The sequence below is a fragment of the Prionailurus bengalensis genome, chromosome B1 (assembly GCF_016509475.1).
Source record: "Prionailurus bengalensis isolate Pbe53 chromosome B1, Fcat_Pben_1.1_paternal_pri, whole genome shotgun sequence".
NCBI lineage: Eukaryota > Metazoa > Chordata > Mammalia > Carnivora > Felidae > Prionailurus > Prionailurus bengalensis.
The window spans coordinates 28945558-28972008 of NC_057344.1; the positions used below are offsets into that span (position 1 = coordinate 28945558).

Below are 26451 nucleotides of genomic sequence, written 5' to 3' on the forward strand. Positions count from 1 at the left end.
TGGATGCACTCTCAAAATAAATAAACTTTACAAATAGATAAATAAGCTTTAAAAAAGAACAAAAATATGATCCAACTATATCCTGTCCATAAGAAATTCACCACAAGTATAGTTATATAGGTAGGTTAAAAATAAAAGGCTAACAATTGTATATCATGGTAACACTGATCAGAAGAAAGCTGGGGTTGTTATTTTAACATTAGACAGTGGAGCCTTTGGAAAAAGAATATTGCAAGGGATAAAGAAGGACATTACATGATGATAAAAGTATTATTTACCGATGAATCATAGTTCTCCACAGAAAGACACATACATATGTATATGTATACACACACACACACACACGCACACATGCACTCACAGTGGTTTTAAGGAATTGGCTGATGCAGTTGTGGGGATTGGCAGGTCTGAAATATGTAGGGCAAGCTGGCAGGCTGCAAAGTCAGGCAGGATTTCTGTGTGAACAGTTTTGAGTCACAATTCCTTGTTTTCCAGCAAACCTCAGTCTTTGTTCTTTAAAGGCCTGCTTTTGATTGGATGAGACTCACATTATCCATGGTAGTCTCCTTTTTCTTAAAGCCAACTGATTGTAAGTGTTAATCCTTATCTGCAACGTACCTTTGTAACGATATCTAGGTTAGTGTTTAAGCAAATAATTGGGCCAAGTTGACACATAAAGGCAACCATCATATCCAACAATACAAAATCTTAAATGTGTATGTAGTTAACAAAAGAAGTGACAATTAAAAGGAGAAATACAGAAATCCATAATTACAGTTGTCAACTTCAGCATCTTCTCTCAGTAATTAAATGAACTCGTAGACAGAAAATCACTGAGACAGAAAAAATGAACAGGACTATTAACAAACTGGATCTAAGAACACTCCGCCCAACAACAGTGGAATAAACATTCTTCCCAGGTACAGTCGGAATGTTCACAAACATAGATTATATTCCAGGTCATAAAACAAACCTTAATAAATTTAAAAGAATTCTGCTCATATGGAGTGTGTTTTCCTACTATAATGGAATTAAACTAGAAATCAGTAACAGAAAAATACCAGGAAAGTCTCCAAACACTTAAAGATTAATAGCACACTGCTAAATAACCCATGAGTGAAAGAGGAGGTCTCAAGGTAAACTGAAAATATCTTGAACTGAATGAAATGAAAATGCAAAATGTATGTGATGCAGCTAAAGCAATAATGAGAGGGAGATTTAGAGCATTAAATACTCATAATAGAGGAAACGTTTCAAATCTGTAATTAAACTTCCACCTTAGGAAGCAAATAAGAGCAAAGTAAACTAAAAGGAAGCAGAAGGAAGTAGATAATAAAGAGCATAAATGAAATAGAAAACAAAATCAAAGACCTCCAAATCACATTCTTTGAAAGAGTCAATAAAATTGATAGAAACTTCTAACGAAAAAAAAAAGAGGAGACACAGGTTCTTAATATTAGGAATGAAAGAAGAATTTCACTATAGGCCCAACAGACATTAAAAGGATAGTAAGGAAACAATATGAATAACTCAGTGTGCATATATTCAGAGGAAATGGACCCAATTCCTTGATAGTCTCAAACTAACAAAATTCACCCACAATGAAATAGATGATCTTTAATAGTAACCATTAAATAACAGTTATGGTTATTATTAACAGTATTTATTATTGTTATTGTTTTTATTTCTTAGTAACAAATATTAATAAACAGTATTTTTATTATTGTTATTATTAATAAATAGTAGTTACTGTTAAAGAAATCAGGTCATTGTTAAAAACCTCTGGAAATAAAATTCTTTCACCAAAATGGTTTAAATGGGAAATTCTACCAAACATTTAAAAGAAGAAATCATGCCAGTTTTACAGTATGAGCCCATTTATATGATTTTCTCTCAAAAGTAAGACTATAGTATAGGAATGAAGAAAATCTCAGTGACTGCCAGCGGTTAGAGGGAGGTGGAGGGTAGGATTACAAAGGGCTGTTAGTACAAGGGACTCTCTGAAGTGATTGGAGTTGTTATGGGTCCTGATGGTGCTGGTGGCTGATTGTGATAGTTAGGTGAATCTATGCATATGAATCAATAGATGTGGTTAAATTTGTAGAAGTTTACACATGTTCAGGCATACAGTCAATTCAATTGTATATTAATTGAAAAAATAAAATAAAAACAAATAGTATACCTAGTTGGGTCAGCTGTATACCTAGGTGTGGTAGCTGTGTTACTATTAGACAAAAAAGTAACTATTAGGGATGGAGATGATCTCTGTGCAGTGACAAAAAGTTGCTCCACCAAGAGGACAGAATTGTTCTATGCACCTCAAAAAAAAGAAACCCCAAACCCTACAAATATACCAAGTATAAATTGACAGAACAGCTGGAAAAATCAACAAATCCACCATGAAAGCAGAGGAGTTTGATATAATTTTTAGTTATTGACAAGTTAAGCAATCCAACAATGGTGAGCTGTAGAAAATGTGGTCAACATAGTAACAAGTGATTTATTACACACTTGGTATTTAGAGCCTCGTACTAAGCAGTTAGAACAATGTATCTCAAACATTTTCACTTCACGATCCACAAATCTAATGATAATACCTGTAGGCACAGTAGGCTGTGCACTACTTGAGGGCAGGTTCTGTTCAGAACCGAGGTTAACTATACAGCACACTGGCTTGGAAGCATGGAATTAGAGACTGCACTTCTCAAACATACATGGAAGATGGATAAAAATTTGACTCTGTGTTAGAGCAGAGCATGGTAAACAAATCCACTTTGCTGTCTGTGTGGATGACCGAAACATCTGGGAATGCAGCATACCCTTTGGTTTATATGTTGTCTATGGGTGTTTTTGCAGAGTTGAATGCCTAGTAGTTGTGACACAGAGACCATATAGCCCACAAAGCCTAAACTATTTACTATCTTGGCCCTTTATAAAAGTTTTCTAGCCCCTATGACTAGACTGTAGTGTTGTCTCAGAAGTTTTCTGTGTAATGGTATTGAACATACCACTTCTTCTTTTATTAAAAAAATTTTTTTTTAATGTTTATTTCTGAGAGAGACAGAGAGACAGAGCGCAAACAGGGGAAGGGCAGAGAGAGAGAGGGAGACACAGAATCTGAAGCAGGCTCCAGGCTCCGAGCTGTCAGCACAGAGCCCGACATGGGGCCCAATCCCATGAACTGTGAGATCATGACCTGAACTAGAGTTGGACCCTCAGCCGACTGAGCCACCCAGGCGTCCTGAACACGCCACTTTTTTCTGATCACAATGTATTTGAATTAAAGGAAATAAGAGGACGGGGTGCCTGGGTGGCTCAGTCGGTCAAGTGTTCGACTTCAGCTCAGGTCATGATCTCACGGTTCATGAGTTCAAGCCCCACGTCAGGTTCTGTGCTGACAGCTCAGAGCCTGAAACCTGCTTCAGATTCTGTGTCTCCCCCTATCTCTGCCCCTCCTCTGCTCATGCTCTGTCTCTCTCTGTCTCTAAATAATAAATAAATGTTAAGAAAATAAAAATTAAAAAAATTTGAAAAAAAAGGAAGTAAGAGGATAGAAAAATTCTCATTCCTTTGGAAATTAAAAATAACACTTTTAAATTACTCATAAATCAAAGAAAGAGAATGGAAATTAAAACATTTTTAGAACTTTAGTAATATTTACAATAATACTTTATTAAATTAAAACTTTAAGATCTTTACATTAAAACTTCTAAGATCCAGTATAGGTGGTACTTTGTGAGAATCAGATAGCTTTAACTATTCATATTAGAAAAGAGAATTAATGACCTAATTATCCTACTAAAGAAAATTAGAATAGGAGGATAAACCTAAGCATAGTCTCTACCCACCCCCCCCCAAACATATTATTATATCTGGAATATTGAATACATTCTTATTGCTATTTCAAAGCTATTTGTTATAAAGAAAGCAATTGAATTAGATAGTTGAACTGTATTAGTTAATTTTCTCTAAGGAGTCCTTTTGTTCTCAATCTGCTTTAAAGAATTCTCATTTGTATTAATGATAATTCCAAATCTACCTAAAGGAAGGCTTAGGAATGTAACTTCTAAATGGATTCAAATGAGGTGCAGTTTATCTTTGTGTCATATTGTACAGGCATCAGAGTTTAATAATTTATTGCATAGGAGATTTGGTTTTTAAGTTACTTTTTTTTTTTTTTTGCAACAAACTTTTTCTTCGATCACAACCTAACCCAAAAGTCCAATATTTAAAAAAAAATTTTTTTAACGTTTTATTTATTTTTGAGACAGAGAGAGACAGAGCACGAACGGGGGAGGGGCAGAGAGAGAGGGAGACACAGGATCGGAAACAGGCTCCAGGCTCTGAGCCATCAGCCCAGAGCCCGACGCGGGGCTTGAACTCACGGACCGTGAGATCATGACCTGAGCTGAAGTTGGCCGCTTAACCGATTGAGCCACCCAGGCGCCCCCAAAAGTCCAATATTTATATAATCAGTCAAGTGGAGCTTTTCAAGCTACAATTCTGCATTCTGCTTGCTTGAACTCCTTCCTCTTCTTCCATTTATGGTCTGAGTTACCAACTGTGAAACTTGTGTTCTAGGGCACTAGGGTTGAGAACTCTCAACATAACGTGCAGAGCTATATTGTGGTTTATATTCCATGTTTTACACAATTCACATGGTCTTGGCTGTAATGAACTTTATTTGTAGCTCATGAAGCAGTTGGTGTATTTGAGATTTTTTTTTTTAACTTGGCTAATAATTTCAGTAAATCTTTTTATTTCTAAAGGTACTTGCCTTAGCTAAACTTTCTATCCTATTATTACTTAGATTGGATCGTTGCTTTTCCATCGATGACTCAGATGAAACCCCACAGGACTTTGGTCCACAGGCATTCCAGCTATTATCTGCTGTGAACATCTTAGGAGAAAAGTTTGGAATTGGGCTTCCGATTTTATTTCTCCGAGGATCTGTAAGTGTCTGTGAATCACCTTCACTGTTCTTCTTGCACTCCTGTTATACTTTTCTTCAGAGGTTTGCTGTATTAGAATTGTAGGTTTGGCCTTAGATGAGTTGTTAGACACTCAGAGAGCCATATTAAGTTCCAACTAAGCACTGCATTCATTACTTTTGACAAAACCTGTGTGTTATCATACCTACTCCTGTTTTCATATTTCAGGTTGATGTGCAGCTCTGCACCTCCTTCTAGAAGCATTGTATTAGCTTATTGCAGTTGGTTGGATGAATCCCTAACCTGCTCTTTCTTAGGATGCTTAAGAAAAGTTAACTTTCATTGTATCAGGAGACAAATAGAACAAAATTGTCTCTTTTGTGCCCAGGAAAGTAGTAAATGCTTTGAACAAAACTTTACCTTTAGCGATTATTTGTAAATGTCTCAGTTCAATAACAACATTTGGCAGTATATTTTTTCTTCTATTCTGCTTATCACAGATATTTAAAATTCCAAAGTTTTTGTTTGACCTTACCAGTGAATAAATAGTGATAATCAATTCAGCCACTTTTATTATTTTTCCGCAATTAGTGTGCCAGAATTATTCTAACAGTTGCAAGTACAATATGAGTAAGTCATGACCCTTAAATTCTGTAGTCCTTTGGTTCATATGATTTTATTCCTGATTTAGAAGACTGCAAAGTAAAGCTGAGTTATTAGGTATTAATATTAGTTAAATAAACCAAAAGTGGGAGATAGAATCCTTCACAAATTTGTATATTTATTAAAAATATAGTTAAAATATGGGGCGCCTGGGTGGCTCAGTTGTTTGGTCAACCGACTTCAGCTCAGGTCATGATCTCGCGGTCTGTGGGTTCAAGCCCTGCGTTGGGCTCTGTGCTGACAGCTCAGAGCTTAGAGCCTGCTTCAGATGCTGTGACTACCTCTCTCTCTTCTCTTCCCCTCCTTGTGTTCTATCAAAAAAGTAAAAAAAAAAAAAAAAAAAAACTTAAAAATAGAGATGAGTATTCTCACTTTGTATGTAGAATTTAAAAAATAATTTAAGTGAGCATTTATTTGTTAAATACTTGAATGCTTCATATAAATATTTATATCGAGTTTTTTTCTTGTTTAGAAATAGACAAGTTAGGGGCGCCTGGGTGGCGCAGTCGGTTAAGCGTCCGACTTCAGCCAGGTCACGATCTCATGGTCCGTGAGTTCGAGCCCCGCGTCGGGCTCTGGGCTGATGGCTCAGAGCCTGGAGCCTGTTTCTGATTCTGTGTCTCCCTCTCTCTCTGCCCCTCCCCCGTTCATGCTCTGTCTCTCTCCGTCCCAAAAATAAATAAACGTTGAAAAAAAAAAAAATTAAAAAAAAAAAAAAAAAAGAAATAGACAAGTTAGTTGTGAAATATTTTTAGTGGAATATTGAAAATATGTTCACTTTTCAGGTAGCAATGTTTTTAGATTTTGAATGGAATTTAAAATTTGTTCCCCCGTCCCATTCTAATTTTGTTATCAAATCACCAGTTTGATTAGAAATTTAATAGTGTTACCACAGTTAATTAACTAATTAGTGTTCCAAGTTAAGGAACTTGGATTTAGCTGCTATGAGTGCTAATATTTTTTTTCTATCTTTTTTATTAAAGACTTGAAATTGCAAGGGATAGATTAAGTTTAATTGAGATCTGTGAAAGTTTCTTCTGTCTCTGTCATCTTCAAAACCTGTATATCCCAGTTGAATGTGTAATTTATAAAAATTATCCATGTTTAATTTGGTATGATCCAGCAGTATCCAGTATCAACAAAGAAGTGTAAGTGGGCTCCTACACAAACTTGAACTGGTCACAAGAGGGATCGAATTTCACCTATTATTTCAAAACCAAGTCAGACCTCTTATACTGACAGTCTCTTCTGGGAGTCTTCAAATTAAGAAGTTTATTCTTTGTGAAATTTTATACTACCCTTGCTAGATAAAAGTGCAAAACTTTTCAAAAAGTACCACTTAACAAAAATTTGTAGACATTAACTACAAGGAAAATAAGGCAATTTTTTTTCCTTCCATTTCAGTGATCTTGGTACCTACTGGGATATTATTTAAAAAATTATAATTATAATTCCTTTAGGAATTTGACAAATTGTCCACCTTAACTAATTTAGAAAAAATTGATATCTTTGTAGTTAATTTTGATCTGTAATATGATAAATATCTTAAACTGAAAACTCTTGGCATTTTAAAAAGATGTTTATATATATATATATAACAAAAATTATTTAAGCAGCATATGTTTCTCCTTTCTTACACAAGATATTTCTAAATGGTATAAGCAGCTATGCAGCCATTCAGGCATTTGTGAATGGCGTTTAAAATTTGCTTTTTTGTTTAAAAAAAAAACCACATTTTTTTGATGTTTTTTTTTTTTTTAATTTTTTTTTTCAACGTTTATTTATTTTTGGGACAGAGAGAGACAGAGCATGAATGGGGGAGGGGCAGAGAGAGAGGGAGACACAGAATGGGAAGCAGGCTCCAGGCTCCGAGCCATCAGCCCAGAGCCCGACGCGGGGCTCGAACTCACGGACCGCGAGATCGTGACCTGGCTGAAGTCGGACGCTTAACCGACTGCGCCACCCAGGCGCCCCGATGTTTATTTTTTAGAGAGAGATTGAGAGAGAGCGCGCGAGCGTGAGCATGGGGGAGGGGCAGAGAGAGGGAGACACAGAATCCGAAGCAGGCTCCAGGCTCTGAGCTGTCAGCATGGAGCCTGACTTGGGGCTTGAACCCACGAACCGTGAGATCATGACCTGAGCCGAAATCGGATGCCTAACCAACTGAGCCACCCAGGCGCCCCTAAAATTTTGTTTTTAAAACAAAGTTTTAATTAGAGATTAAATAGTAGAAATGTTGCCTAAGGAACTTTGTTTTAGCTGTCTAAACATCTCACCACATAAATATTTTTAAACACCCTGTGTGAATGAGTGGTAAGATATGCAGTTATCATGATTTTATAGAACAGAAACACAGTCCTTAATTTTAATACCCAAGACATTAAGTGAAACCGCATTTTTAATCACATTGTCAAAGTGCTAAACCTTGTCATGGCTCCAGAGTTAGGTAACACTTTTGATAAAAGATGCTTTGACTAGGCAGCCACTAGCAAACTATTGGTAGTTTTAATCGCCCTGTATAGTTTTAAATCTATCATACAGAAGAGGGTTATCCGTTTAATTTTCTGGGTAAGCTATTTTGTCTGATTGAAATATAATCCTAGAGATAGATATTTTTTAATCTTTTGATTTTATTTTGCACTTAGAATAACAGCTCTGGGAGTGACTTTGTTAAGCCCTGGAGTGGCAGCTCTGAACTTCTTTGGCTTGTGGGAATTGGGAAAAAGTCAAAAGGAACAAAGTGAAAATGTAAATAGAAACTAGGCTGGTTTTGTTTGCACTTAAATAACATGGAGATTTAAAACTTGTTGAGTTAGAGCTTATACCTATTTTTCCCACTAATTATTAAACATCTTTGTGTGTGTGTGTGTGTAAGACACTGTGTTTTGTGGGGAATCCCAAACCTGAATTACATGAAACTCATCATCTAATAGGAAAGGTGTTAATGATAGATAGATAGATAGATAGATAGATAGATAGATAGATAGATAGAAAGAAAGAAAGAAAGAAAGAAAGAAAGAAAGAAAGAAAGAAAGAAAGAAAGAAAGAAAGGTGTAGCATTGAAAGAGATAAAGGACATATGAGTAGATCTGTTAACAGCTGAGAAATTAGAGAAGTCTTTGTGATTCTGCCACTATCACTGGAACTTCTTGTTTTGTGGGAGATACAGTAGATTTTGGCATTTAGAGATGGAATGAGGGAAGAAAGGTGGAGGAGAATGTGACATTCCTACCACAAAAAATGACCACACAAAATAGTTGTGATTTTTAAAGAAGTTACTTCAGATAAGTGGCAAGTGCATTTGTTTTCTCTGCTAGGTAGAGGTTCAGAGATTTTGCTTTTATCAGAAAGTGATTCTTTGGGTCGTGTGTCCCAGCCAGTCTTCTCACTTCATTCTAACTCTTATCTGCTAATTAATAGGTTTCCACGTTCCTTGATATGCCAGTTTGGTGTTCTTTATTATCCCAACCTAATTTTTAAAATAAAAGAGTGAGATAATTTCCCTTTTTGAGTGTGTCTTAAAGAACTGTAGACTCCTAAAGCAAAAAGACTGTTTAACCCTGTGTATCGCCTCATTTTACAGTGATCAATGCTGAATCCCTAAGAGTTAGAGGACCTGCCCTGATCATACTATTACCTTGTTGCAGAATCAGGATGAGCAAGCAGCCCTCCCGACTACCGTTTAGTGCCTTTTCTATTTATTATGCTGTTCACAGGCGATTTTACACTTTTGTTTTTGGGTTCAATGATGTGGAGAATGAATGCGACTGGTATGGGATGTGTGTGTAAAATGTGTGTAAAATCAGTGCCCAAATCCAGTAGTCTCTATAGCAGCTTTCTGGGCATGAGGATTGCCATGGACACTAGACAACGTAAATTTATTCAACGGTACATAGCATTCATGATGATTGTTGATCGTGAGGGGAAGGACAATTACTCCTTGCTGATTAGAAAAAAATCTCACTGTTTCCTACTATTAAATGTGTCCATTGCCTTCAGGCTTGCTTGCTTGCTTGCTTGCTTTCCTTCTTTTCTTTCCTTCTTTCTTTCTTTCTTTCTTTCTTATGAAAAGAAAGGCTAGAGGAATAATCTTAGTGTTGAGATTGCTAATAAGTACTGGTTAGGCAATTTAATATCTTTGGTGTTACCAGTTTGCAAGCAATAGAATCTCCTACTATTAGTATAAGCTCCTAGCAGAGATAGAGTGCCATTACAGGTGTTACAGGGAAAACCGACTAGGTACTAAGTCATGGATTTTCTTTTAGATTAAGAAATTCAGGTTGAGTTAAAGCATCAGCTGTTAACTAATAAGAAGAAAGTTAATGTTACTGAGCCAGGCTCTGTCTTGGGTACTCAGTCTTCATCACATCCCCAGGAGATAGATGCTATTGTTAATACTTCTATAGCAGCTGAGGAAATATAAACCCAGATAAGTTAAGTAACTTGCCCAAAGTCAAGAATCTAGTAAGTGCCAGAGCTGTGATGTGAATGCAGGTAGTCTTGCTGGAGTGACTATGATCAATGTGTATGTGCATATATATGTGTATGTATATGTTTATGTATATGCATATATACTATATGCATATATAGTATCTATGTTGTGTATGTGTGTGTTGTATAGGTATATTTGTGTGTGTGTGTACACATAATATAGTAATAAAAGATTAGAACTAGTAGTCTTGAGGTCTGTGTTCTAGTTCTAGGACCTTAGGCTTCCACTAAACATCTTTGAGCCTCTGATTATTTGTTAGCAACATGAGTAAAAAGTGACCAAGTAGATCAAAGAGCTCCAGTGTTCCTTCTAGCTCTGAAAGTCTCTGATGTTTGATTTTAAACATTCTGTTTAAGTCAACTCAAAGTCAGTTGGTGTAGGTAGGGATTTTTTTTTGTTTGTTTTAATATTTATTTATTTTGAGAGACAGAGAGAGGCAGAGCATGAGCAGCGGAGGGGGAGAGAGAGACACACACAGAATCCGAAGCAGGCTATAGGGATTGTTAATAAGGAAAAAGGTACCATGCTGTACCCGGGTGTTTCTGTTTCTCTAAATCTTGTTCCAGTAAAGTTTTGGTAAATATAATTATCATGATATTAAAGCTCATTACTTAGCCATTTTAATAAAAAGACTTCTATTTCTATTTTTATTTTTAAGATAAATAGAATGCATGTTACAGACTCTGTTAACTAAACCTATCAGAAGCCTATGTGTTAAGCTCAGTATCTAGGCACCAATGTGTCTCTGATCAGAATTCATTCCAGTTTAATCTGATTGCAGCCTAGATTTCCTTTGTATGAGGAATCGGTTTTAATTAGGCTCTTTCACTTGTATTCACATGTTTAACGTTCCAGAATGATAAACTGGTAGCTGTAACATTCTCGTCAGCTGAATAAAACCAATACATTCGTAATAGAGAGCCTTTATAGTGCTTGAGTCATGTCTGCTGGAACTCATCCTATAAATTGTTTTGATTTTGATCCCTGGATTTTTAAATGCACTGGTTGTTAAACCTTCATGGAGTATAGGTGAAATGTAAAAATGTTGAATGGCAGGCTTTGCCTGTTTCTAAAATTTTAGACTGCGTTTTATATTAAAATTTTTAGAATATAGTAACTTCTTGACACATTCAAAGGATGAATGTTTTTGAAACATAATCTAAAATACAGAATTTATATTATCTCAGGATCACTCCAAGTAATTTAAATAGAAAAGTATGTATTACTGTGTGTTAAATAGCTTATGGTATTGTTGATAACATTGTACTGTATAGTCGATCCTAAGAGCTGCTGCCTCTTCTGTGACAAGAAGCTATCTGTCAGCTTGGCAAGCCACTGCTACAGCACCAGACCCCAAAGTGCACCAAAGAGGGAGCTCTAACAATCAGGGAGGTTCCCCTTCTGCTTGCTCTGGTAATCACCCTGCATTCGCTATAATCTGTATCCAAAAAAATGGATGCCTCTTGATACTCAGGAAGCCAGTAGTTGTATGCTGGGTTCTGTGCTAACACTTCCTCATAAAAAGCAAACACCTCCATGATCCTGCATACCTGCAAAAAATAGTGGAAGAGTATCCTTAGCTCAACTTCCTGCCTATAGATGTCATGAAAAAATGCATCTGAATAGTGGAACTTAAATCATACCCAGAACTCTAGCTGCAAGGGATTTTGAGAAGCAGTATTTGTAACTTTCCAGATTCTGCAAGAAAAGAAGTCACAGTGGATGAAGGTTAGAATGACTCTTGAATTACCATCTGCCCTATTCACCACAAATACATTAGAGAGGAGGAACTTTCCATAAAGCACTTTGTCCGTGTAATACTATAGACATTTAAAGGTGGTACTTAAATGTGTAGGGTATGGGAAGGAGGTAGTGAGAGGGCAGAGCGAATGAATGGAAAAGTACTTTGTGGGGGGGGAATGTGGGAAGAGTCATTTCCATTAGAGGACAAGAGAATTGCACGTGACAGACTAGCTTCCCCAACATTGTTAAAACTTGATGGCTTGCAAAGAGTCTTCAGTTTGGAATCCTCTCTTCACTTAGGAAAAAAAAAAAATCTCAAAAACAGCAACTGTGTAGCATGCACTTGCTTTTTCTGGGGTATCTCAGTCAAGCAGCTAAATCAGAAGTGATGAAGTAAACTTTGCAGTACCTCTTGAACAAAAGCACCACAAATGCAGCCATGCAGTGGGAAGTGAGTTGTCATGTACTCACTGATTACTAGCTGCTGGATCACACTGCCTCTTAACACCCAAGCTCCTAGTCTCATGCTGCAGATGATGATTTCTGTTTTCAGACAATGTATGTTAATAAAAGGTCTAAATAGCCTAGGTTAAATATTACAAACATATCCCAGCCTATGCATTGTAAAATGCGTGTGAATTATATGCAGAATTACCTGCCATTATTTTATTTATTTTTTTTTTTTAATTTTTTTTTCAACGTTTTTTATTTATTTTTGGGACAGAGAGAGACAGAGCATGAACGGGGGAGGGGCAGAGAGAGAGGGAGACACAGAATCAGAAACAGGCTCCAGGCTCCGAGCCATCAGCCCAGAGCCCGACGCGGGGCTCGAACCCACGGACCGTGAGATCGTGACCTGGCTGAAGTCGGACACTCAATCGACTGCGCCACCCAGGCGCCCCAACCTGCCATTATTTTAGACAGAAAAGCAACTCTACTTTGATTATATATTTATTTATGGCTTAAGTATTCAGAACAAGCAGGATGGGCATAAAATTTCATACGTTTTTGGGGCGCCTCGGTGGCGCAGTCGGTTAAGCGTCCGACTTCAGCCAGGTCACGATCTCACGGTCTGTGAGTTTGAGCCCTGCGTCGGGCTCTGGGCTGATGGCTCAGAGCCTGGAACCTGCTTCCGATTCTGTGTCTCCCTCTCTCTCTGCCCCTCCCCCGTTCATGCTCTGTCTCTCTCTGTCCCAAAAAATAAATAAATGTTGAAAAATAAAAAAATAAAAAATAAATTAAAAAAAAAATTTTCATACGTTTTTAAAGCTGAGATTTAGTGTTAAACCCCAAAAATGAATAGACAGTTCTGTTTCACTTATCCTGTTTAACTCAATAAGCATTTTTAGATATTGATTTTATTCCTAATTTCAGAATTCCCAGCGTCTTGCAGATCAATATCGCAGACATGATTTATTTGGCAATGGCAAGGATCACACAGAGAATTGGTGGAAGGCTTTGTCCCGTCAGCTCATGACTGAGGGATTCTTGACGGAAATTCCTGGGTCTTCCAAATTTATAAGGATTTGCACTCTTACGAAAAAGGTAAACAATGTAGAAGTCTACCTGTTTGATTTAATTTTACTCACTCTTCATTAAGAGATTCTTCTTGTATTCAACAGGGTAGAGACTGGCTTGATAAAGCCAAAACAGAATTTCCTAAGAAACTTATCCTTCAAGCTAATGAAGAATTGTGTCTAACAGAGTTTCCTCAACCAAGGTTCGTTTTTCAGGTGGTTTTTTTTTTAACTTCTGGATTTTTTGTAGTTGAAATGTCAAATTATACCAATTTACAGACACCACAAAGATAAAATGAGTAAAGATTGTTTTAGCATACCTCTTTTAGCTAGTTTGAGGGTGGGAGTCAGTGGGTGAAAGAGAAATCATAGAACATTTTCTTGGTTGATAAAAAGTAGGTGAGGTGTTTAGAAAGCTGCTTTCCCATTGGTTAATGAAGCAGTGCTGAGATCAGTGTTGAAGAGTCAATACATTATATTTCCTTCTTATGTGTAGAAGGTGGGAAGGGAATATACTTGTTGCCTTCTTTTTAATATCTTTACATGTTGTTGATCATTTGGTTTTTTTTCCTTTTTTAAAAAATTGAGATATAATTGACATACAACATCGTGTAAGTTTGAAGTGTATAACATATTGGTTTGATAGATTTATACACTACAGTATGATTACTACAATACTTTAGCTAAAACTTCTAGCATGTCAAATAATTACTTCTTTCTGTGTTGAGAACAACCTAGTGTCATTGCAACTTTGAAGTTTATAATAGTGTTGTTCACTGTAATTGTTTATAATTGTGCATTAGATTGTCAATTTTTCTTTTAAACTTCAAACACCTTAAAGAGCTTTAAACTTAAACTTTAAGGAGCTTTAAACTTAAACTTTGAAGAGCTTAAAAAGCACATTCCAGAGCTTGTTCTTAAAAAAATTATTTTAAAAAATCCTCAATTCTGAAACAGTAATGAAATCTCATCTGCCTAAGAGTGGAGGTGTGACGATATTAGATAATTAGATAGTTACACTTTGACATTTGAGATAACTTAATTTTATTATTTTTCAGTTCTAAAACCGTATCACTTGGCATGCAACAGTGTTCCTATACTCAAGAACCAACTGAATTCACTACAGAGAAGGTTTGTTTGTTAAAGAGGTGGTTCTTATTTATTTCCTTATTAAGTGAAATGCTTTATATAACAAAACATAAACTTTGGAAAGAGTAGTGAAATGAACAATAAAATATGCAGTATATAATTTCTGGGATCAATAGCAGAAATATTTGAGAAGTAACTTATTTTGATTTTTTTAATGTTTATTTATTTTTGAGAGAGTGAGAGAAAAAGCACAAGCAGGGGAAGAACAGGGAGAGAGGGAGACACAGAATCCAAAGCAGGCTCCAGGCTCTGAGTTGTCATCACAGATCCCGACATGGGGCTCAAAGCCACGAACTGTGAGATCATGACCTGAGCTAAAGTCATATGCTTAACTCATTGAGCCACTCAGGCACACCTATTTTGATTTTTTAACTTTTTAAAAATTTAATTAATTAATTAATTAATTTTAATGTTTATTTTTGAGAGAGACAGAGACAGAATGTGAGTGGGTTAGGGGCAGAGAGAGAGGGAGACACAGAATCTGAAGCAGCCTCCAGGCTCTGAGCTGTCAGCAGAGAGCCTGATGCGGGCCTCGAACTCACGATCATGAACTGAGCCGAAGTTGAACGCTCACCCGACTAAGCCACCCAGGCGCCCCGTATTTTGATTTTTTTAAAGCCTATTTTATAACTCATTTGGCCTGGAGTTTTTTTCTTTTTTACACATTATGATACATATAATTGATAGAAAACAAATAAGCCCGATTCCTAAAAGTTCTCAGTAAAACTATATACACACTCACATACACACATGAATACATATGTTCTTCTTTTATGTTTTGGGTCTTAGATAACTATTACAGATTAAATACCCACAGGTAGACTTCACTTAATTGGAACACTGGAGTAATAGGAAAATGTGGTGAATTAAATTTTTGGTAAAGTTTTTGTTTTATTAAAGTATGCAGAATGTAACTGAATCATTTTGTAACTTTGGCCTCTGCTGCGTCTCAAATAGTTGTTTTGATCATATATTCTCTAGATTTGGGAGGAATAGGACTAACTGCCAGTAGCATCCTAGAAGTTGATAATCTAAGAGCTTATTTTCAGGTGATTTATTTGATGACTTAGAGGAGAAATTGTAATCGTGAGATTTTATATCATATTCTTTTCATATTTAAAAGTTTTTGAAACTTTGGATTTTTTTAATGGACCTTTCTATGTTTAAAAGCAGTCTAACTTGAAGAAGATGTATTCTTACAAAGCATCTGATAAAATTTCTTCTGGCAGTAACATTCCCAAAAGAAGGTACAGAGTTGAAAATTTTTATTTTCTATACTTACTATATCAATACCTTTTTCTTCCTTTCCTAAAGGTAAATATCTGTCAGATGTTGGGCTATTTCAATTGGCAGAAGGAAGTTAAAAGTTAAAGCATAAGCCTCCAGTGTTAGAATTATTGAAGAAGACCTATAAAATGATAGTATTAACATTAATTTAATAACTAAAACTTCTTGGGTATTATTGTTTGCCAAACTCTGTACTAAATGCTAAGTATATTATTTGTAATATCTTATTTAATTCTTACAACAGCCTATGAGTTAACCACTACTATTTATTCCCATTTTAAAGTTGAAGATACCAAGGGTGAAGAAGTTAACTAACTTGTTCAGTTGCACATAGCTCATACCAGAGCTGACTTTCAAATCTGTATTTGTCAACCTCTAGCATCTAAGCACTCATTATATTTATATAAAATATATATTTCCAGCCCACTTAAAATACATTATATGGCACTATAAAATGGTAAATATGAGAGTTGGTACAAATAATGAATGTACCTATTGTACTTTGGAGCTTGCTGTCTGACTTGCTGACTTAATGGAAGTATGGAGAATGTACAGAATTACAGAAGGTCTTAAGATGGAGAATTTGAAAAACTTGTCAGGACCTTTATACACAGATTATTGAATGGACTATGTTTATATATGTATCAGGTGAAAATAAATTAATGTGCTCTGGTGCTGTTACTTTCTTTTTAAAAAAATTTTTTGAGTTTATTTGTTTTGAGAGAGAGAGCGAGCCTGGGAGCACGAATGAGGGAGGGGCAGAGAGAGAGGGTGAGAGAATCCCAAGCAGGCTCTGCACTGTCAGCACTGAGCTTGATGCGGGGCTCGAACTCACAAATCGTGAGATCGTGATCTGAGCTGAAACCAAGAGTTGGACACTTGACCAACTGAGCCGCCCAGGTGCCCTGATACTGTTACTTTCTAATGGATTTCTCACTTAGAGAATACTACTTTGGATCTGACAAACATTTACTATAATATGTCTTCCCCTCAAAACAATTTCTTTTTGTTTAGATATGGAGTAATTACTACATTTTATGTAAACAAAAAGGTTAAGTAGTGTATAAAACAATATATCCATTCAGTATGCGGAAGCATTTCTTCATTTAAACATTTACTGTGGTTTTGCTAGGCATCTTCTTGTGCCAGGTATTATTCTAGACAGTGGAATTGAGTGGGGAAAAACAGAGACATAGCTCCCCCACCCCCCGGGCCCTCCCAGGGTTTATACTCTGGTGAGATATACAGGTAAGGGAACATAAAATTACAATTCAGGGTTGTAACACTTTGGAAAAGCAGTTTGGAAGTGACACTTGATCAAAGCTTAAGTAGAAGTGAAGTGAAATGAGGGGAAGTTTTCTGAGCAGAGGAATGGCCCATATATTAAAACCTGAAAGCAAAAGAAGGTATGATACGACAAGGAACTCAACAAGTATGCTAGCAATTACCTGGTAGAGGGAAGTGAGGGAGTGGTAAATATTTAAGACTGGAGAATTAAATAGGGTCCAGAATATCCAGTTTCCTTTCAGGGACTCAACTGGATCAGTTGAGATGAGATCTAAGAGGATTTTCAGTAGGATAGTGACAGCAAATTTATGATTGAGAACAGAGGTTGGCATTTCCATAGAGGATCAGATAGTAAATAATTTAGGCTTTGTGGGTCATGTGGTCTGTGTCTAACTACTCCACTTGGCTGTTGTAGCCTTAAAGCAGCCATAAATGATATGTAAAGAAATGAGTGTGGCTGTGTTCCAATAAAACTTTATTTATGGACACTGAAATTTGAATTTCATATAATTTTCACATGTCACAAAATGTTCTTTTGATTTTTTTTAAATTGTTTAAAAATGTAAGAAACCATTCTTAGCTTACAAACCTTATCAGAACACATGGATTTGTCCCATGCACCCTAGTGTGCTGACTCTTGATCAGTGACTCTTGCTGTGGAGGGATTAGAAGGCTAGAGGATCAGAGCGTAGAGACACAAATAAGGCTATTGCAGTAGAATTTTCAGGAGAAGATGGGAACATAGATGAGGGAAGTGGCAGTGGGCATGGACAGAAATAGAACTGTAAGATATTTAGGAGATAGAATTGTTAGGACTTGGTGATTGGAAAGTCAGGTGGGCTGAGGAAAATGGAGAAGTTGAACATGACACTTAGGTTTCTGTCTTTGATTACGGGTAAGAGTGTTGTCCTTTCCTTCACTGGCAACACAAGAGGAACACCGATTTGAGAGATTGATTGTTGGATATTAAGGGGACGAGGAGTTTATTGATGTACTGAGTTTGAGACACCTGTGGAGTAGTCCAGATACTAATTTTAATGTATGGGCTTAGTGTAGAGAAGTGAGAGTTATGCTTACACATCAATAACTATTATTTTAAAGTTCATTTGAATTTTTATGAAAATCATACATATGGGGGCGCCTGAGTGGCTCAGTTGGTTAAACATGGGACTCTGGATTTTGGCTCTGGTCCATGATTTCATGGGTTGTGAGATTGAGCTCCTCCTGGGGCTCCACGATGACAGTGTGGAGCCTGCTTGGGTTTCTTCTCTCTCTCCCTTTCTCTCTGTCCCTCCCCAGCTTGCACACACACTCTCTCTCTCAAAATAAATAAACATTAAAAAAATAATACATGTACATGGTTTTAAAATTGGTACTTAATGGCATGTCACAAAGCACACCAGTTCACACCCTTCCCAAACCTACTTTGTTCTGTTCTGTAGAAGCAGTCATCCTCAAATCTTCCAGCTGGGCTCTCTGATATTTGCCACCATATTTCTTTTTTTTTTAATTTTTTTTAACATTTATTTATTTTTGAGACAGAGAGAGACAGAACATGAACGGGGGAGGGTCAGAGAGAGAGGGAGACACAGAATCCGAAACAGGCTCCAGGCTCTGAGCTGTCAGCACAGAGCCTGATGGGGGGCTTGAACTCACAGACCGCGAGATCATGACCTGAGCTGGACGCTTAACCGACTGAGCCACCACCCAGGCGCCCCTGCCACCATATTTCTAAGTGGCATACTTAGATTACTGGTTTTGGACCAACTAGTTTTGGAAATTTTTTTGTTGACATTCTATAATGGTGGATTAGGGCTTATCCTCCATATGCCTTCCCCTCATTTCCCTTCCTTCATTCCCCTCTTGACCAAAGCAATTACATTTCAAGTTTTGGTCAGATTAACAATTTGTTTTTATGTTATTAAACCTACTCAAACATTATATACTACTAAGCCAAATTTTGTTACTATGGCCACCACTACCTTATTTTCCTTGATGTTAGTAATTGTCTTTTTTGTTTTCTTTGCTTGGTTTTTAGTGTTCTTGTTCCTTATTTTTCTTTTCCCTTGTTTTTAATCTCTTTTTGTTTATTCTCTTGGAGAGTTCCTTGACTTTATATTCCCTTCCATCTAGTAAGATTTTAATTTTATTTTTCAAAAATTTAATTTCTGGGGCGCCTGGGTGGCGCAGTCGGTTAAGCGTCCGACTTCAGCCAGGTCACGATCTCGCGGTCCGTGAGTTCGAGCCCCGCGTCAGGCTCTGGGCTGATGGCTCAGAGCCTGGAGCCTGTTTCCGATTCTGTGTCTCCCTCTCTCTCTGCCCCTCCCCCGTTCATGCTCTGTCTCTCTCTGTCCCAAAAATAAATAAACGTTGAAAAAAAAATTAAAAAAAAAAATTTAATTTCTAAGAACTATTTATTGTTTTCTTTCTTCTTTCTTTAACATAACAACGTTTTCTTGTTTCGTGGATACAACATCTCTACTTTTTGGTGATTTTCATAGTAGTAATTTTGAACTTTTCTTCTGTGCACTTGTAATAACATTCATAGGCAAAGTATTTTTTATTAAATGTTCTCCATGTATATTTCTGCTTTAGGGCTATGTTACCCAAAATATGTTAGTATAGATGATAAAACTTATTTGTGAAATCATTTAAAATACCATTTTGCAAACAGTACATTAGTATAAAGATTTTTATAAATATTAAGATAAAGGTCAATGTAATTATATTATTTAAAACAAATTTATAATTATCTTGAGTAAACTGATATTACTAATTCCTTGAACTGACGTATCTTTTCTCAGGCTTACATCTACTTATTTTAGTGATAAGATTTGGTAATTGTGAAAATCTTACTTTACACTGTAGATTTTGAATTCTTGCAACAGAGAAATTTATAAACATTTCTCAGGTATCAAACATGTTCCCCCCTTTCCTTACCAAAGGAGGACTTTATTTAAATGTGGCATCTTTTATATGGGCTATTCCATATAATTTCATTTGTATAACTTTTTCTCCTTATAATTACTTTATCAGTGAGAAATGCTTGTTAAAGAAAATGGTTTTCTATTTTGCTGCCTCTCACCTTTCGTGTTGTTTGCTAATTGGGTGTTTTTTATCCTTTTTGAGGAGCCAAGAGGATATTTTCTTTGGCTTATTTTTGTTTGGTTCTGAAGAAAAGTATGAACAATTTGATTCATTCCATGCTAATGTGCCTCACCAGCCAAAAATTAGTGATATCACAGTAAAGAATCATAGATTCTTTAGCATCTATCACAGTGAAGAATCAATAGACTCTCTCTTGGTCAAAAAAGAGTTATTTTCATTATAGATAGGGAGTATTAAAGCATTTAGTTGAGGATGAGGGTAGGGAAAGTGCTGTTTTTAAGCATACTCATTTTTGATGAATTCCAATTGCAGTTTTAACTTTACCATTATAATGAATGCATTTGATTGAAATTATTGAAAATCTAGGCTGTTGTAGATCACAATTATGTTACTGGTATTATGAAGAATAAATGTTACTATGGACTTGGAACAATATTCTCATTTGGGGGGTTAAATAAAAAGTGATCTTGGAGAAAGAAAAGCTTTTATCATTTACATTCTTTTAAATATTTTAGCATCATGGTACATTCACCAGGAAAATCTTACAAGTCCTCAGAACCTGTTATTTCAGCTGAAGAGCAGAAGACTCAGGTATGGCTTTTGTGAAAAGGCAGTATTTGAAAGGATAGTTGTGAACATATGCATGGTTAAATTTTTTTTGCCAGTATTTTAAAAATTGTTCTTTAGCAAGGAGTCTGAGATACAGTTTAGTTTTCACCCTAAGGGAAAATGTAATATCTGAAGCTCTAAAAATAGAAGGCTGGATTTTTCCAAGTACATTTGAAAAAAACAAAAAATGTTGAGTTGTTTTCTTTGTTCTTTGTTCAGACTATGCTGTATAGCAAACTGGTGGAAGCAAGGCAGGAACATGCCAATCAAAAGGGTGTTCCTCCCGCTATTCTGGCAACAAATAAGATACTGCTGGATATGGCCAAAATAAGGTAAGCTGTCTGTTTGCATATGTTCTAACTTATTTTCTTCTAACGTAATGTATTTGTAACATGGATTGTTAAGTGATAGTATGACTATGGGTCCAGCTGTCGTGTCGGTGCGTTGACTTCCCAGTCTCCCATGCTGCTGCCCACAATGTCACCACCGAGCTACAGACCCATGTTTCTACGTCAATGAAAATCAACTGTTTTCAGCAATCAGATTCATTCTATATAAAATCTAACTCTTTATCCACAAAGCCTCCATACATGCATTTCAGGCAACTACCAAAACTCTTTCTGAATATCTTACTTTTTAAAATTCATACCATCATGTTCTCAGTGATGGACGTTTAAAACCCCGAGTATTATTTTCACTCTTCTAACATGGATCCTCGTCTTTGTCTTATTTAAATAGTTTTGAGACTTTTTCATGTAAATATTCCTTATGTGTCTGTGTGTTCTCTCCTCTCTCTTTTTAGTGACACCCCGTTAGTTTGGACCAGTGCTCCTGGACTATTGCAAAAGCCAGTTACTTTTTCCTTCATCTCTCCCTCTCTGTTTCACCTGATAATATGACACTAAATCAGTCTTTATCATGTTGTACTTCTGCTTAACTAGTTCCCCACTGTCTTAACTTCTGTAGCTTATAATTCAGGCCCCTCCATTTATGGACTGAAACCTCCTTTTCCAGCCAAGTCATACGATTTTGAATGGTTTATTTTACCTACGCTCTTTACCATTTGTTAAAGACCCACTTTCAACTTCCATATATTTATTTACAGTGTTGCTTCTGCCTTGTGGTTTCTTTGATTCCCCAAAACTCCTTTTAGGGAATCCTTTAAGATCTGGCTTTATTAATTATTTTTTCCATGAAGTCTTATATGCTCTTTAACTGCAAAGTAATTCCTCTCACTAGAATTCATAAAGGACTTTAAAATTAAATTTAGAAGAAGCTTCTATGGCACTTCTTACACAATGCTTTACTTACTTTTTTTGTTATTATTATTATTGGTATACATGTGTTCTATCTTGCAGATTTTAAACTCTGTGAATAAAGACACTATGTTCCTCATCATTTTCTGTCTTCCGAAGCACCTAACACAATGCCTAATAAACACAAGTTGGTCAGTAAATATTTAGAAGAAATATTAACAAAGAATAGTTGTTTGGAAATTGTATTCATCATTTATACTTTCTTTTAAAAAATTGTTCTTGTCACTAAATTTTATCCAAAAGGTGTTACTTTAGTGTAGAAATTTTAATAATAGAACATAACGCTTCTATTTTATAATAATTATTTCATTAAAAGTAAATATTCAGGGGTGCCTGGGTGGCTCTGTCAGTTAAGCTTCTGACTCTTGATTCTGGCTCAGGTCATGATCTCCTGGTCATGGTATCGAACCCCATGTCAGGCTCTGCACTGACAGTGCAGAACCGGCTTGGGATTCTCTCTCTCCCTCTCTCTGCCCCATGTCTCAAAAATAATAATAATAAATAAATAAATATTCCAAGACCACACTTTAATATTTAGTGAAGATGTTTGAAGGAAAAAGAATAATCATGAGATTGGCAGATTTTTAGAAAGTAGACAACATACAGTCTCTTGGATATTGGATACAGTAAGAAATAGTGAGTTAAAAGCCTAAAGTAGTTAGCAGGTTTGTTGTTACTGATAAATACTTCGTAAATAATGAATGGGATTTTCTTTTTTGTTTCTTAGCCTGTCGGTTGTCCGCAGTTAAAGCCTCATAGTTATTTATTTTGAGAGTGAGAGAGAGAGCACACATGCATGAGCCGGGGAGAGACACAGAGAGGGGAGAGAGGCAATCCTAAGCAGGCTCCATGCTGCCAGCGCAGAGCCCAATGCAGGACTCAATCTCATGAACTGCGAAATCATGACCTGAGCTGAAATCAAGAGTTGGACACTTAACTGACTGAGCCTCCCAGGTGCCCCGGGCCTCATAGTAGCCTTTTTTTTTTATTATTTACAAAAATAATAATAAGATCAGTCATAGAGTAGAACATTAGTTTCTTCATGATAATACCCTATTTATCAGTTAGTACCGTGTTTCTGTGGTGACAGTGGTGGTGGTGTTTTTATTCATAAATTGCTAAAATGGCAAATCTTTAAATGGTGGAAAGCAAAGAAAGACATCATAAAATATGAGTGCCTGTATTACACATTGTTTCTGATTGTTGGAAAAATATATGTTTGACACTAAATATCAGCTGTGTTACTGGAGTGATAATGTTTTAGTGGTTTGTTGACCTTTTAATTTTTTTGAATGACAGACCTACTACAGTTGAAAATGTGAAAAGGATCGATGGTGTTTCTGAAGGCAAAGCTCTTATGTTGGCCCCTCTGTTGGAAGTTATCAAACATTTCTGTCAAAAAAATAGCATTCAGGTAAAATACTGTGATTTTTCAGGAATTGTGAGAATAAACATTTTTTAATAATTTTAGAAACACCTTTCAACAGCAGTATTTTCTCCATTTACAGTTGGTCCTTGAACAATGTGGAGCATTAGGGGCGCTGAGCCCCACACGATCAAAAATCTACAGATAACTTTTGAATCTCCCAAAACTTACCTACTAATAGCCTACTGTTGACTGGAAGCCTTACTGAGAACACAGACAGTCGATTAACACATATTTTTTATGTTATATGTTTTATATTCTTACAATAAAGTAAGCTAGAGAAAAGAAAATGTTATTAGAAAAATCAAAGAAGAGAAAATATATTTATGGAGCTGTACCGTATTTGTTGAAAAGAAAATCTGCATATAAGTGGACCTGTTCCATTCACACTGTATTTATTGTTCAAGGGTCAACTGTATTTTCATTTCCACACTGGACACTTAAAAAAGCGATTCAGATTGTTTCTATAGTAAATCACTTATAAAAACATGTTAGTTACCTATATTTATTTATTTAATTTTTTTTTTTTTTTTTTGAGAGAATGAGAGCACGAGTAGGAGAGGGGCAGCAAGAGGGGGAGAGAGATCCCCAAGCAGGCTCTGCACTGTTAGCACAGAGTCTGACATGGGGCTTGATCCCATGAACTGTGAGATCATGACCTGAGCCAAAATCAAGAATTGGATGCTCAACCGACTGAGCCACCCATGCGCCCCCTCTCTTCAGTCTTCATAGTTTTTCTTCCTATCCTTTTACTTCTTGCTTCACTGTAAATGACCGTTTCCACAGGGACCTTTGGGTTTCTTTCTTTAAACTCCACATGTAGACTCTATTAGTCTGTGTACTCCAACATAGAAGGTGAGGCATTGTGAGGTGGTAGAAAGTCTATTAAACTCAGAATCAGGGAATCAAGAATTTAATTCCACCACTGTCTACCTGGGGAAGCCAAACGTGTTCTTTAACTTCTTTGGGTTTCCATTTCCTCACATACAGGATGGAAACCATACTTTCCTTCCCCATATTAAAGAAACAATGGATGAATTAGAAAGATAAAAGATAACAGGGTGGGAATAAAAAGTTGGAAGAGTTAAAAATATGGAAGGAAGTATTTAAAAAAATTTTTTTAAGTTCATTTATTTATTTTGAGAGAGGGGTGGGGGAGGGGCAGAGAGAGATGGGGAGAGAGAATCCCAAGCAGGCTCTGCACTGTCAGCACAGAGCCCAACATGGGGCTCGATCTCACAAACCATGAGATCATCACCTGAGCCAAGATCAAGAGTCAGACACTTAACCGACTGAGCCACCTAGGCACCCCTGGAAGACAATATTAAAGGGCTATTTTTACTTGTAAGAATCTCCTGTAAGCTTTGGACAGGCACATTTGGATCCCACTTTAGAAATCATCCTTGTAATCTTAAAACTCTGATATGTCTTATCACAGAATAGTTGTGTTTGGGGGAGTATTATCCTTCTCTGTGAGCTTGGTTTTATGTATACTAGTGTGCATATGCAAATGTAAATGGTTATATTGGAATGCAGATTCATTAATTTATAGTGAGAAATGCAACTGGAAAGTTTCACTTGACCCAGCCAGTGTGTTTTCCTCTCCTATTGAGGAAAAAGGGATATGGGAGGCCGGCTTATCTGACAGTTGCTTAGCATGCCTGGAATATAACAGGGGGCATTCTGATGGTGTCTGAAGTTGTCTCTAAGCATCAAGGCAGGTTGAGGCATTCTCATACATTACTTGCCCGGGAAGCTGTCCTATTCAAATCTGGTTAGCCAAGGCATCTTCTCCTCTAGACAGTGCTTGGATAGGCATTGCCTACTTCTGTTGTTCTGCCTTTCCTATTTATATGTTTCCACAATTGACCACTGTCTATCCACATAGCCTTTTATCTACATAGAATATGATTTGATGAGACTTTTGCTCATTAGAATCACATTCTAGCCCTATCTTCTTGAGATTACTGCTCTCATATTACTTTGCTTTGTGTTTTGGATGTTTCTAAACCCTTTGGTCACAAGTTTACAGATGATACCATGATTTTGTCCCCTAAATAATAAAATCTGTATGGATTATCAGCATAACTTACAGTGGTCACATTTCCAAAACTTTGGTATAGGAGTGTCACATTGTTGCCTCCAGCTTTAGACCATTATACAGACATACCTAGAAATCTGGCTAATGAAGTTTGATGTTAGTTAGGCATTCCTAGGAATTTAGGGCCAAATTTGGCAGCGTTCAGGTCTCAAAACACTTCGTTTAATAAAAAATACTCTTCCTTGAAAATTTAGGGGTGCCTAGAAACAACGACTTTAGGTCATTGGATTGTCTGGGCCTCTCTGTTCACCAAACTGCAGTTGTGCTAGGTATCTGTGAACTAATCTACAGACTCATTTTTTATTTAGGATAGAAATGAACTTCTGTGGGTTAACAGTAAGCCAAGTTCTATTGGATTTAATTCTTTTAATTTAGTATTTGTGCTTATGTTTTGAAAGGTAGTTAGGAGAAACTTCATGTATCTATGTGAATCATACATCATGTAATTCTACCACTAACTCTCATTTGGTCTTTATTTCAAGATATTTTCTTCATTAATCTCATATTTTCAATCCTTTCCCCACTTTTTTTCTTTTTAACGTGTCCTAAAGAACTATATTGAAGAATTTAGATAATGCTTCAAGTTTAGAGCCACAGTTTGTACATATCTTTTTAAACTATATGTGTATAGTGATGATATATTTACTTATGATATATTAGAATTTGTGGGTGTGGTATCTGAGTTTGAATTTTAATTTGGTTTATTCATTCATTCATTCAACATTCACTTCCAGGGATTAAGAAATTTAGGGTCAGAGTGGTCCACATTATAGTTCATTTGTTATTCCCTCTTATTGGCTAACGGGGAGGCTAGACATTTCT

At 36.3% G+C, this 26451-nt stretch overlaps 1 protein-coding gene across 4 annotated transcripts in view; it reads left to right on the plus strand.

Moving 5' to 3' along the window:
- Positions 1-26451, plus strand: part of WRN (WRN RecQ like helicase) — a 152532-nt gene that overhangs the window by 106328 nt on the left and 19753 nt on the right. For 2 of the 4 annotated variants that reach the window (XM_043561003.1, XM_043561014.1), the window contains exons 23-30: positions 4811-4952; positions 13204-13374; positions 13452-13549; positions 14405-14477; positions 15666-15742; positions 20693-20768; positions 21006-21118; positions 23402-23516. In XM_043561003.1, the coding sequence (XP_043416938.1) occupies positions 4811-4952; positions 13204-13374; positions 13452-13549; positions 14405-14477; positions 15666-15742; positions 20693-20768; positions 21006-21118; positions 23402-23516 (865 nt within the window). The remainder of the gene's footprint in view (positions 1-4810; positions 4953-13203; positions 13375-13451; positions 13550-14404; positions 14478-15665; positions 15743-20692; positions 20769-21005; positions 21119-23401; positions 23517-26451) is intronic. The other 2 variants (XM_043561032.1, XM_043561024.1) reach the window with 1 other exon arrangement.